The following is a 14,193-nucleotide window of genomic DNA, read 5'->3' on the forward strand; positions in this document are numbered from 1 at the left end:
GCTTGGATGTCGTGCATTAGTTTGGTTCTATTTATCATACGGAGGTTTCTCTTAGTAGCAGATAAAGGTGGAAGGTTAGGGACTGATACGTCAAGATGGCATATAATGCAGAGGTGATCTGATGCAAGGTCATGGGATACCTGGGAGGACCGTAGAATGTTATCATCAGGTCTATAAAGAATCCAGTCTAAAATGTGACCATGTTTATGGGTTGGTTGGTTAACTGACTGTTTGAGGTTGAAAACATTAATGGAATCTATGAGTTTTTATGTATCTGAGTTTCCGGGACAGTCAAAGTGAAAGTTGAAATCTCCAAGAATAATCAGGTTGCCCCACCTATTGAATTTCCATAGTCCAGGAGATTCGGAAACTGCTCCAAAAAATGAGAGTCCGCCAGCTTGCTTTTTCTACTAGGAGGAGGGCGGTATAGGCAGAAAAAATGGACTGACCTTTGCTCCAGTGTGAGTGTGGTTTGGACTAGTTCAAACGATGTGTGGTCGAAATTGAATGTTGTGGTGTAGTTAAGACGTGTTATCATGGAGTTCTTTGTGATGACAGCAATTCCACCTCCGCGAGAATTACGGGGGAACGACTTGATGGAGTAACCAGTGGGTGTAAAGGAAGTCAGGTCTCCCAAACTTTATCAGAGCGGTCCTTATGCTATGTATCTATTTATAAGTATTAGTGTTAGCATTGACCTCGTAAAAACGTATTTGATAATGGAGTCTGGACAGTTTGGTCCATTTACCACTGATAATGGACAGTCCTCGTTTATGACCTCTGGTAACTCCCAAAACATCAGAATCTTTCGTCTTTGTCGTGTTTCAAGATCAATTGATTTATAAGCCAATGTTTTGATTTTGTTTGAGTTTATGTCGGCTATATCACAAGCGGCACGTGCAACATGCTCCACAGTAGAGATCCGTTCGTCGGCACGTTTGTATTCTTGTAAATAAGCAAAAATTGTTTATTATTTATTGTCAGTGATATGAGTCTTAAAATGATCGAGATAAATGTTGTTTACATTTGAAATATGCTTACCACTAGTTACTTTGGCGAGCCATTCTCTGGTCTCTTACGTTTATAGCCTAGACGATATCCCTCTCCTGCCAGACCATGTATAATTCGTGACTGTCGCCTCCTAACTACTGTATTCCATCTCACAGGATCAGACGTTTTAGCCATTTCCTCAATTCTAAAAGTCCAAATTATAAGGCTGTTCCAACTTTTGATCAAATAATAACAACAAAGTATTAACTGAAAATTCCACTCCCGTATTCAGATGCAAGTCTAACTACCACCATATTATGGTGTCATCATGGATATGAAACCATGGTATCATTCCGTAAAGCAAACAGACACAAGAACTGTATGTACTACACGTATGGGACCGCTCCAGTGGCTTATTGGTTAGAGCGTCCATCTCCGATGCGGGACGTCGTGGGTTCGATCCCCGGCCGAATCATACCAAAGACTTACGAAGATGGTATTACAGCTGCCTTGCTTGGCGCTCAACAGTAAGAGGTTAATGTTAGGACTGGTTGGCCTGGTGTCAGGATAAAGTGGATGAGTTGGACATTATGCTACATGTCTGCGACATGATGTCCCAATGCTAGACATCACTATAGACTGTCACACTGCAGACATCGTAGCGATATGACTGAATTTTGTTTAGTGTTAAAGCTATGTTTAAAATCCAAATCACACACACACACACACACACACACACACACACACACACACACACACACACAGGGTGTTTCTTAACCTTGGTGTCAGTCCGTAAACCGAATAGAAACATGAACTATATTACACGTAGTGTGTTGCTTAACCTTGGTGTCTGTCATTAAAGAATATATAGATAAATAAGATAAATATTTTTCCGTCTTTATTCAGGTAATCTTACAAATGATTCAGCAGTTGATTAGCTCTTCAACATGTGGTCCCTTCTGGAGTGTGGAGATGTATCACAAATAGGAGGGTTAATACCTTAAAAGAAAATTTAGTAGTGGTCACTAGAAATAATATATATATATATATATATATATATATATATATATATATATATATATATATATATATATATATATATATATATATAAGCTGTCAGTTTGTCTGTCCATTTGTTGGAAACTAATCCGTATGAGAAATAAACTATCATTTTACATCTCTAATTCAATTGCTTGAAAGTTTCATTGAAAAGAAATAAGTGCATCATTAATGTGGCCTCACTAACTTTGATCATTTTGGTTTAAATTTACATCCAAAAATGCGTCAGTATTTGACAAGTTTTAAATGAAAAGGATAAATTTGGAAAATCTTTGACCTTTTAATTTTTACAAACCTCAGACCAGTACTGTTTGAACTCGTGCTTTTCAACATGTCCGTCTTCTGTAAAAACAAAAATATACATGGGTGTTACTTTACATAAACCGACTTTTTCTTAATGAATTAATTCTTTTTGAAACGTACATGAAGTAATTTGCAATTGCGAAATTATACGGCTGCGAAAACCTATTTTTAGACCAATATATACACGAAGAGCATTATATATACAAAATCAGACGTTTATGACGTTTGAGAGTGTGTGTGTTTGATTTGGATTTTTAACGTAGCTTTAAACAATTTTCAGTCATATAGCTACGATATCTGCAGTGTGGCATTTTATAGTGATGTCAAGCATTGGAGCATCATGCCGCAGACATGTAACATGATGTCCCACCTAGTCACGTTTTCCTGACACCAGGCCGACCAGTCCTAACACAAACCTCTTAATGCTGAGCGCCAAGCGATGCAGCTGTTAGCACCATTTTTATAAGTCTTAGGTATGACTCGGCCGGGGTTCGAATCCGCAACTTCCTGCATCTGAGACGAACGCTCTAATCACTAGGCCACCGGAATGGTATGACGTCTGAGAGAGAGAGAGAGATCGATCATCTGTTTGACGGTAATCATCCTGCAATGGTTTGCATATCACCATACAACACGTATGAAATAGCACAAAGTGGTGATTACGCTTGGTTGTTTTCCTTAGCAATATTTTTGAAAGCTACTGCCACATTTATGTCACGCTGTCCTATCTCTTCAAGTGGACAGAAAATGTGTTTGCTTAAAATATGTCTTGAAAAAGAATGCGATTCTTGAAGGATAATTGGGGCATTGTATCTAGCTAACTAATCTGCACTGTTTGTAATATATTCTCTCTCTCTCTCTCTCTCTCTCTCTCTCTCTCTCTCCGTACTGTGATATAAAAAATGTTTTAAAGTGAGCATTATACCAACAAAAAACAGAAATTGTTACATTCATTAATTATTACAAATATACTGAAAGTAAGTATAAACTAACTGTTAATGTCCACTTTGTTGTATGAAGCCGTCAAGTCAATATCATCCACGAATCCATCCATATTTGAATCAAGTTCTGTAAAGAGACCGTCGGCAACCATGCAAAGGGAAGGATCATCATGGGTCCAGTGGGTTTTAAACTCCGCCTTGGTCACCTCGCCATCATCTTATATATATATATATATATATATATATATATATATATATATATATATATATATATATATATATATATATATATATATATATATATTCTTGAAGTGACACACACATACACACACACACACATATATGTGTGTGTGTGTGTGTGTGTGTGTGTTCATTTCTAAAGACGATATTTGTTTCATTTCATATATGTAAATGATGTTTACTTAATCTGTATTTGATAACAATGTATACTTTGAAGAATGAGCTCAGCTGGGGTAAGGGTAGAGCCAATAAGGAGGCAGATACATTTTCTCCTTTGAGAGTAATATTTTCTTCCTGGTGTCACCAGTTTTACTTCGGTTAGCTTCCATTATAATGTACCGTCTCCCTAGACCACTGTATCGATTATCATGATTTGTCCTTCACACTCATCCACGCAGCTATATATGTATGTATGTATGTATGTATGTATGTATGTATGTATGTATGTATGTATGTATGTATGTTTGTATGTATGTATGTATGTATGTATGTATGTATGTATGTATGTATGTATGTATGTTTGTATGTATGTATGTATGTATGTATGTATGTATGTATGTTTGGTGGGTCCTCGGGTGGCCAGGTAATCTTGGGCACACTCACCTATACACGTCACAATATCTCACCTCGGTTCGTGTAGGTTCGCGTCTTAGGCAAGAAAAACCTGTGTATATGAGAAAGCTTGCCATATTTTTCCCGTCTGTCGGTGATTCTTCACTGGCACTTCCTGCAACAAAATATATTGGCCACTATGTATGGCCTATCACATGCTAAAAGTGGCTCTTCACGCCACCCACCCAACCCTGAAAAAAGCATATCAACTAGTTTCAAGTGGCAATAATGAATGCATTCATAATCCCCTATTATAAGTTAAGCAAATTTTATGAAACCTATTTATTTGTATTGTTTTGTTTGTTGCTTTCGTTTTGTATTGAGGGTGTGCCAAGAGGAGAGGGGGGCGACATAGGGATGATAAAACATACGATTGGTATCGTAATCATGAATAAAGTGCTGCAGATCATCTATGCCAAAGTTGCCGTCGTGGTTGAAGTCCATATGTTGCCACAGTTTCTCAGTCTCCAAATGAAGGTGGTGCTGGAATGCCGCCACGGGGTCATGGTGACCATGTGTGGCGTTATGAACGGTCTGGCGAATACTTGCACTGCAATATAATAACACAACTTATAATTATGGTTTGACAAACAGACAAAGAATATGCATACACAAACACACAATGATAAATACAATCATACAAGAACACACACAGTATCGCATACACTTATTCATTGCACGCACAAATACACAAACTCACACATTCACACACAGTCTCTTTTCATATGGGAAAATAATACTAGAATCTGGCTGAAGTCCTTGCTAGGAATATAATGGAGTCATCACTGTACTTTGTATTGACTCGTATAGACTAACACTATACTTTGGATTTACTAATATAGACGAATCTTATATTTTGGATTGACTCATATAGACTAACACCATACTTTGGATTGACTCATACAGACTAACAATATACTTTGGACTGACTCCTATTGACTAACACTATACTTTGGATTGACTCATGTTGACTCACACTGTACTTTGGATTGACTCATACAGACTAACACTATACTTCGTATTGACTCCCATAGACTAACACTATACTTTGGATTTACTCCTATAGACTAATATTATATTTTTGGACTGACTCCTATGGACTAACACTATACTTTGGATTTACTCCTATAGACTAACACTATATTTTGGACTGACTCCTATGGACTAATACTATACTTTGGATTGACTCCATAAAGTAACATTATACTTTGAACTGGTTGTAATCATAGAGGTTCAAGTCTTTCTATGTATCTATATATCTTCTGGAACATACAATGTCCATCTACCAAGAAACAGACTACAATACAGTCACTATAAGTAGTCATTTTAAGGACTGCAATATAAACAATAACTCTGGTCATTTTAAGGACTGCAATATAGAAAATAAATGTGGTCATTTTAAGGACTGCTATAAGGACAATAAATGTGGTCATTTTAAGGATTGTAATATATACACTATATGTAGCCATTGACTACATTTTCGACAATACATGTAGTCATTTTAAGGACTACGTTATAGAGGATACGTTTATTCATTTTAAGAACTACAGTATAGACAATACATCTAGTCCTTTTAATGGCTTCAATATATACACTATATGTAGTCATTGTAAAGACTACATCATCGAGAATACATGTAATCATCTTAGGTACTACATTATAGACAGTGCATGTAATCATTTTAAGGACTATAGTATAGACAATAAATGTAGTCATTTTAAGGACTACGTATAGATCAATACATGTAGACATTTTAAGGACTACATTATCGACAATGCATGTAGTCATTCTAAATACTACTTTATAGACAATACATGTATTCATTTTAAGGACTACGTATAAATCAATACATGTAATCATTTTAAGGACTACATTATCGACAATACAAGTAGACATATTAAGGACTACATTATCGACAATACATTTAGCCATTTAAGGACTACATTGTAGACAATACATGTCGTCATTTTAAGGACTACGTATAGATTAATACATGTGATCATTTTAAGGACTACATTATCGACAATACATGCAGCCATTTTAAGGACTATATTATCGACAATACAAATAGTCATTTTAAGGACTACATCATAGACAATACATGCAGTCATTTTAAGGACTACGTATAGATTAACACATGTAGTCATTTTAAGGACTGCATTATCGACAAGACATGCAGCCATTGTAAGGACTACATTATCGACAATACATATAGTCATTTTAAGGCTTGATAATTCAAGAAGTTTTGAATGGATCTAAGAGAAGACGTTTGCTTATATTTATACCGAACAGGATGAGAAAAACTAATACCACTGAATCCGTATTTTTTATATTTGTAAGTACTTTTTGATAGAGTGATTTATTTTCTGCTAATCATAGCTTAGAAATGTAGACTGGTTTTCTGAAGCTTCTTAAATAGTATAAAGTACCTGAACAAATACTGTGACAGTCTGATGTCGAAGTGGACCTGTTCAGCGCCCATTTTGCGTGGGGGTTGTAGAAATCATTAGTATTTGATGCAAACTAAATTAAGCCGTTTTTAGCACATCCGAAACAAAATATGTTGCGGGCTTTCTGATGCACACCAGTAAATAAGGGTTGGTACGCTGTGACTAGCTCATACGTAGATGTTTTGATGCTTCCCTAGTTCAAACGTTTGGGTCGTTCTTCATGGCGAGTAATGGTCTAAGGTTATACTATGTGTAGCATAGGAATTCTATGCAGTCCCCGTACATTTGCATGACACTGCAATCGACATGCACATGACGCGGCTGATGACATTTCCAATATTAACCGCCACTTGTCCAAAGAACAATGATCATTTTCACGTTACTTATATATTGACTATAGTAACGACGGTTGTCTAAAAAACAAACGCAAATTCAAACCTTTCATTTTGCAATGCAAAGCAGGGTGGACTACCCTTGGATCAAATAATACTATCTTGCGTCAATCGGATTACAATCATATATCCACTTCCCTACGTGACGATCTGACAGCGACCGATTAGGAGTCATGTTCTGGTGAAACATGTTATTACCATAATCGCTATGTTATCAGCCAATCAGATGAAATCTTACACCTTCTCGTTTGTGAGACTGAGCAGCATGGTTTGAAAAACATCAATATGTGCCGAACGATTTGATTCACTTTCAAATTTCTAAAAGTTGCATTTTTCATGGCTAATTCAATAGTGACCAGTACATGACCCCTAAGCGATCACTGTCAGATCTTCAATTAGAACATTGGAGATCTGATTTTAATCCGATTGATATAGCATTGGCTAAATTGTGACTTCTGCTTTACACTTCAGCTTTTCGCATTAAATAATAACTGACAAAAATAGGTAAGAAAATATCTCACCATAAAGCTGCTGGCAGAATGAAGAACAAAAGACAATTCATTTTCGGATCACAAGATATGTCTAGAAAACAAGAGGGTTTTAAATAGAGAGATAAAATAAGCAAATCTGATATTTGTTTCAAATAACAATAACAAAATGGATACACCTGAAATTAAAATTTTAAAATCCCATTTAAACATTTAATATTGGTAATACTGGAAAAACCAATCATCGGTATACATCATCTAGTGCCTAGAGAAACGAAACACAGGAAATTTAACCAAACAATGCAGCAGAGTTTTCTCAAATTTATACAAGCACATAGTATTCACGTCAAACATGTATGAGTAAATGGAGGTAATGGATCTACCGATCCACCTACCGACCATCCCACCAACCTATCTACCGTTTTACTTTCTTGTACGCATGCGTCTACATGCGCATTGTCATTGGTACATCCTATTATACGTCAAAGTACTGTGCAATTTGCAAACATTTTCCGTTTATATGTCTGCCTAACGAAATTTTCGTCTTTTCCGTTTACTGCTTCTCTTGTGAATCCTAGTGTACTTAGGGAGAAAATCATAATCAATTCAACGTTTAGATTTCACTGCTTTGTGTTTTGCAGGTGAACCTTTACACCACTCGGCCGTGGACACAACTAAAGCAGTTTCATATAAATGACCGTATATGCTGGTTTAATTTTTTTTAAAAATGTTTTTGCTTTTAACGGCACATCGTCATTTCGAAAGTTGTATCGCCCTTCTGGTCAGGGATTCAGTGCTATGAAACTACCGCAGATGCTGGTTTGAATACATTATGTATTCAACCATAAATTAATCGTATCGATTGAAAAGACATTTTTCTAAAGACTCATTCTGAAGTTCTGTTAATTTCAATCAATGCATGTACTAGTCGTCCTTTGCTTTTTAAAGTCCAAATAGTTCAGTGTGTGATGTGATTTTGATTGTTGACGTAGCTTTAACAATTTTTAAGTCATGTCGCTACGATGTCTGCAATGTGGCAGTTTATAGTGACGTCTAGCACTGGGTCATCATGCCGCACACATGTATCATGATGTCCCACCCAGTCACATTATCTTGACACCAGGCCGACCAATCCTAACACTAACCTCTTAATGCTGAGCGCAAAGCGAGGTAGCTGTTAATACCATTTTGTAAGTCTTTGGTATGACTCGGCCGGAGATCGAACCCACGATCTCCCGCATCCGTGGCGGACGCTCTAACCACTAGGCCACCGGACAGGTCTCCAAATAGTTCAAAAGCTTTTAAAGATGAAAGAGACGATAATCTCAAGGTTTAGACTAAACGTCAAATTAGAAGAAACTTTGTTTCATAATAGCATTTTTGTAAGCAGTGTATCTCGACAGTGATCTAGTTGACAGCAGTATCAAACGAATTATCACAGGCTTTAAAAGTACCTTGCTGTATTTGGTACGCAGTGCAGAGAGACCGTGATACTCGTCAGTAGTATTATTACAGCTTTTATCTTTCCAATTGACACTTGTTCAGCCTCCATGATTCATTTTCATCAAGCGCGAGGGGCGAATGTTCTAGCTTTACAGACAGCACTTCTCTGACCACGTGGGTTCCAGTCTCACCTTGGCCAATGAGAGTATGTGAGAAAGCTAGCCAGTAGCTTCAAGTGGGTCGCCGGTTCTTACCGCTATTCTTTCTCCACCTAATAAACTGACCGCCATGATGATAATCCCGACAGGATATTGCTATTTTTGACAATTGATCTATTATCATTTGTGGTGACTAGAGAATTGGAAAGTGAAACATAAAATTATTCTTGATAAAAAAAAATTGATCGGACAACAGTTGAGGATATCAGGAATCATTATTTATACTTCCCAGAGGTCATGGTTACTCGAGTTCCGTGCTGGACTCATCAGACCAAAACGGAATACACCATTTCAGTTAAAATATAACCACTGCTTAATAATATCACATTGAGGGTGATAAGACTGATTTACTACAATTAAGACTAACCTTGAGGGTGATAAGACTGATTTACTACAATTAAGACTAGCATGTAATGATTGGTTCTTTTTTAAACTCATAGACTTAACTGACACAACTGAATATTCAGAGACAACTACAAAACAAGAAAAATAAGACACCAAAGAGTTGAAGCTGAAATAAATGTTAAACTTATTACGTATTCAAATAATTGATATAGAGACTATAACCAAATATTTGATATAGAGACTATAACCAAATAATTGATATAGAGGCTATAACCAAATAATTGATATAGAGACTATAAGCAAATAATTGATATAGAGAATATAACCAAATAATTGATATAGAGACTATAAGCAAATAATTGATATAGAGACTATAACCAAACAATTGATATAGAGACTATAACCAAATAATTGATATAGAGACTATAACCAAATAATTGATATAGAGACTATAACCAAATAATTGATATAGAGACTATAACCAAAGTCAATTAAAAAAAAACGAACGAGAAGAAATGAAAAGAAAATGTAGAAGGAGTAACGCTAATATAAAAAACAAACATGGTTTGACTTTGTTGAAAAATAATTCAAAATACTTTCGTCATCTAGAAAAGATAAACATCAATAACAAAAGAGAGAAGGAATTAATTTTGGTTGATGTGGAGAAGTTAACAGATCAAAATGAAATACTGAATCAACAAAAATTATTTCTATAAAAAAATTAATAAGGGAAGAAAAGACACATAACAATATTGAAACTAATAAAGTACTGCTGCAAAAAAAAAAGCTCGTGTGAGGGTAGGCAGATATTTTTAAAAGACTTTTTTTATACAAAAAAAAGAAACTCCTGGTTTGCTGGATGAGGAGAAATCTCCCCCTTATCGGGAAAATTACTTCGATCAAACCACTGATTTTGCCAAAATGTATTCAATTATTTTCGGCTTTACCAAGTTCTCATTATATATAGAAAAAGAATTGAATAAAATAGTTGTAAAAATTTATTTGGAGAGGTTAAGTCGAAAGGGTTGTAATATATATATATATATATATATATATATATATATATATATATATATATATATATATATATATATATATATATATATATATATATATATATATGTCCCCGGTAGCACCAATATACCTTTTAGAAAACATCAGGCATAACCCAAATAAAAGAGACACAGAAAGTGATTAACCTAAATAAAATCCTTAATTTATGCAAAAAAGTTCATCAAAGACACAAACTTAATTACCTTTCAGTTTAACTTCGACACCTGATCATTGTAACAAAAATCAATTATTTTAAAAATAATAAATTTCATTAATGACGATACAAGTACTTTTTGTAAACAAGAAGGTGAAACTATTGAATACATATCTGACAACTGTTTAGTGATTGAAGCATTTTGAAAATCCTTTTTTGCTTGGATTAAGAATTGCATATAGAATTTGATTTAAAAAGACACATTTTCTTTGGAAATAACAAGTTTGGTAATCAGATTGCTTTTTCATTTTAATGCACAATATTTAATTTAGAGGTCTCGCCGAACAAGAAAAATAATTAACTTGACAAAAATAAAACCCCACAGAAAAATGTTTAGAAAAGTTGTATAATAAAACGTACACGTTTGAGAAAAAGTGAACTTTTTTTTTTGGGGGGGGGGGGAGATCGGCAACAGTTTGTAGAATACTGAAGACAAATATTGTATCTGGTACTGGGTTCGTCATTTTTGAATTTTTAACATAGCTGTAACAATTTTAATTTAAATCATATTGCAATGATATCTGCAGTGTGGCAGTTTCATGCGATGTCTAGCACTTGGGCATGATGTTGCAGACATGTTACATGATATCTCGCCCAGTAGCATTATCCTGACACAAGGCCGAACAGTCATAACACTAACTTCTTAATAATGAGCGCCATGCAAGACAGCTGTAATAATAATAGTAATAATAATAAGAAGAAGAAGAAGAGGAAGAAGAAGAAGAAGAAATAATAATGATGATAATAATAATAATAATAATAGCAATAATAATAATAATCATATTATTTTGACCGCCATAATTCACACACACACACACACACACACACACACACAACAACAACAACAACAACCAAAAGAAAACACGTTCACACAGACCCGCAGTAGCTCAGTCGTTATAACCGTAGGGTCGCTACTATATGAGTGTATGTTTGAATCTTACCTTTGGATCAACCCTGGTTGGCTACCGTTGTGTCCCTGGCAAGGCACTTTGCCCGAATTGCTCTGGCACTAACTAGCCTACTTGTATTTTTCTGCAGTAAAGCAAATTAGGCCATTCTTCTAAACATTCTCACAAAGATACGTGATTTTTAGGTACCTCACGAAGATACCAACGTGTGTACATGACTTTCAGTTACTTCACAAAGATACCAACGTTTGTACATGACTTTCAGTTACTTCACAAAGATACCAACGTTTGTACATGACTTTCAGTTACTTCACGAAGATACCAACGTTTGTACATGACTTTCAGTTACTTCACGAAGATACCAACGTTTGTACATGACTTTAAGTTACTTCACAAAGATACAAACGTATGTACATGAATTTCGGGTACTTCAAAACAGTTTCCCTGACATGCAATTTAGTATTGTTCGTCAAGATCTGAAAAGAAAAGTACAATCAAAACTTTAACTTTCAATTTCTAAACTAGCACCTTACCTGATCAGCAAAGACTTGGGAAGGACTATCGTTCTTCCCTTTGAACTGGTTTACCTATTACCTGTTATCTACAGATCTGATCTTTACGTGGCTTATCAATTGTGACTTCAAATTTGAAGAATATCTACATTTTTCTTTTTGTTTATAATATATCTTTACTAAATTATGTTTTAGTACCTTGTATCGTGTTCGTAACGTGTTCATTATGATTTTCTTTAAAACGTATTCTTAAAATATTGTAATTCATACCTTGAAAAGGATGTTACAAAGTCGGTGGTATAGGAATTAGGTATTAGGAATCGGGAGAACGAATGTGTACAGATGAGAATTAATGACTAAACGACTTGTGGGCGTGTCTGCTATGCACGGATACCTATACCACATACTCTGTCACGTCATTTTTGGTGATGTGCGCATGATCGAGATGGTATGGAGGTCGATGCTTACAGGCAAGGTAATAGATGCTGTTTTCCCGCGGACCCGGGTTCGAATTTCCGTAGAGAACGAATATATATATATATATATATATATATATATATATATATATATATATATATATATATATATATATATATATATATATATATATATATATATATATAAGGGAAGCACCTCACACAAGAATAAAGTTGAGACAAACATATGTTACTTCCCTTGTAATATAGCTAGCACTAGCCAAAACGTGAATGTGGCAAGCACGATATGATTTTGTTTTGTATTTAACAGACGTCGTAAGTCCAGATGAACGAGAAAGATAATCACATTTGCGTTCCCTTGAAGCTGTATGCATCAGTCTGAATAATATATTATATCTTTATACTCATACCACCCCATTTGCAAAAATGTCCACAGGTAAGTAATGCAATGTTTAATTTATGATTCTTTAAGCGTTACATTTTGGCATTATCAATGATGGCGCGAAGATGTTGCTGGGTGTTAGGGGTGGGAGTGGGCAAATGCCACCCCATCCCCCTTTCATTTTGTTGGGCGAAGATGGCGCGGGCTACATTTTTCTTCTGTTTTAATGCCGCTTAAGTCTTCATAGTATTTCACCTGCACCTTTATGTAACGGGGTGAATTGTTCATCACATTAACCTGGGGTTGGTGGGTTGGGGTGTAATAAGGACAATGACCATAAAGATGTTCCCTGAAACAAGGTATGTGTCGCAAATTAAGAGCATTACCCCTGGGCGCCTCGAACCCTCTCATCGGCACTGGGCATTATTTTCTTAATGTAAAATTAGCGCTTACAAGATGCACCTTTGGTGAACGATAAGAAACATGTCGATAATAAAATGGATAATATATGTCGATAATAAAAAGGATAATAGATGTACTCAGTATAATCTGTAATTTTACACATATCTATACTCAAAAATATAGGAATGTTCTAGTAGGAATAAGAAAGCCTGATACAATTGTTGTGGTTCATAATCCACTCACAAACGTATCGTAGCCCTACACATATCAGCTAAGTTTTTTGTAAACCATAGTATTGTTTGACTTGATGTAAAGACTCGATGAAAATGTCACAAAATAAAATCTGATAGTTATCAGTTTAATTTACTCGATATATATATATATATATATATATATATATATATATATATATATATATATATAAAATAATAATAATAATAATAATGAGGACTTTGTATAGCGCCTAATATTTAGAAGCTCTAAGCGCTTTACAACATTAGACAACACCTATAAGATAAGAAACATAATAATAATATTACTACAACAAACAATATGAAATTTGAAAAACATTAAACAATTAAAAAAAAAACATGCTGAGAATATTTCAGGTAGGAAACATTATCAGGTCTTTACGTTTGTTATTGCAGTCGAAATAAGTGAGTTTTGAGAGCTCTCTTGAATGTGATCACAGTGTCTTTGTGTCTACGTTCAGTGGGCAATTCATTCCCACTATATATATATAAACAAGACAAAAAAAATAGCAGGTTACTAGAAAGTATATTTGTTTGAATTGTATCTAAAACT

The 14,193-nt window shown here is 34.9% G+C and overlaps 1 protein-coding gene across 2 annotated transcripts; it reads right to left on the bottom strand.

Annotated features, from left to right (window-relative positions):
• Positions 1–1,875: 1,875 nt before the first annotated feature.
• Positions 1,876–12,278, bottom strand: LOC149780172 (uncharacterized). Of its 2 annotated transcripts, none has more exons than XM_089936341.1 (6): positions 12,190–12,278; positions 7,509–7,569; positions 4,517–4,695; positions 3,346–3,510; positions 2,345–2,391; positions 1,876–1,989 (listed from the first exon to the last, which is right to left on the bottom strand). In XM_089936341.1, exons 2-6 carry the CDS (start codon positions 7,547–7,549, stop codon positions 1,933–1,935), a joined length of 489 nt encoding a protein of 162 aa, XP_089792467.1. In that variant the 5' UTR covers positions 7,550–7,569; positions 12,190–12,278; the 3' UTR covers positions 1,876–1,932. The 2 variants fall into 2 exon arrangements, with proteins under 2 accessions (XP_089792467.1, XP_089792468.1); XM_089936342.1 differs by lacking the exon at positions 12,190–12,278 and adding an exon at positions 11,690–11,832.
• Between the last annotated feature and the right edge of the window lie 1,915 nt (positions 12,279–14,193).

This window comes from Sinohyriopsis cumingii, chromosome 16 (assembly GCF_028554795.1).
Source record: "Sinohyriopsis cumingii isolate HCF-2022 chromosome 16, ASM2855479v2, whole genome shotgun sequence".
Classification (NCBI taxonomy): domain Eukaryota; kingdom Metazoa; phylum Mollusca; class Bivalvia; order Unionida; family Unionidae; genus Sinohyriopsis; species Sinohyriopsis cumingii.

What these genes read in the sequence shown, in the direction of transcription:
- LOC149780172 (XM_089936341.1), bottom strand. Translation starts at nt 7,549, where the DNA reads ATGAATTGTCTTTTGTTCTTCATTCTGCCAGCAGCTTTATG. An exon ending in ATTCTGCCAGCAGCTTTATG is followed by an intron (nt 4,696 to 7,508) that starts GTGAGATATTTT and finishes ATTATATTGCAG; the next exon opens with TGCAAGTATTCGCCAGACCG. An exon ending in TCAAACAGTACTGGTCTGAG is followed by an intron (nt 1,990 to 2,344) that starts GTTTGTAAAAAT and finishes TTTTCTTTTAAG; the next exon opens with GTATTAACCCTCCTATTTGT.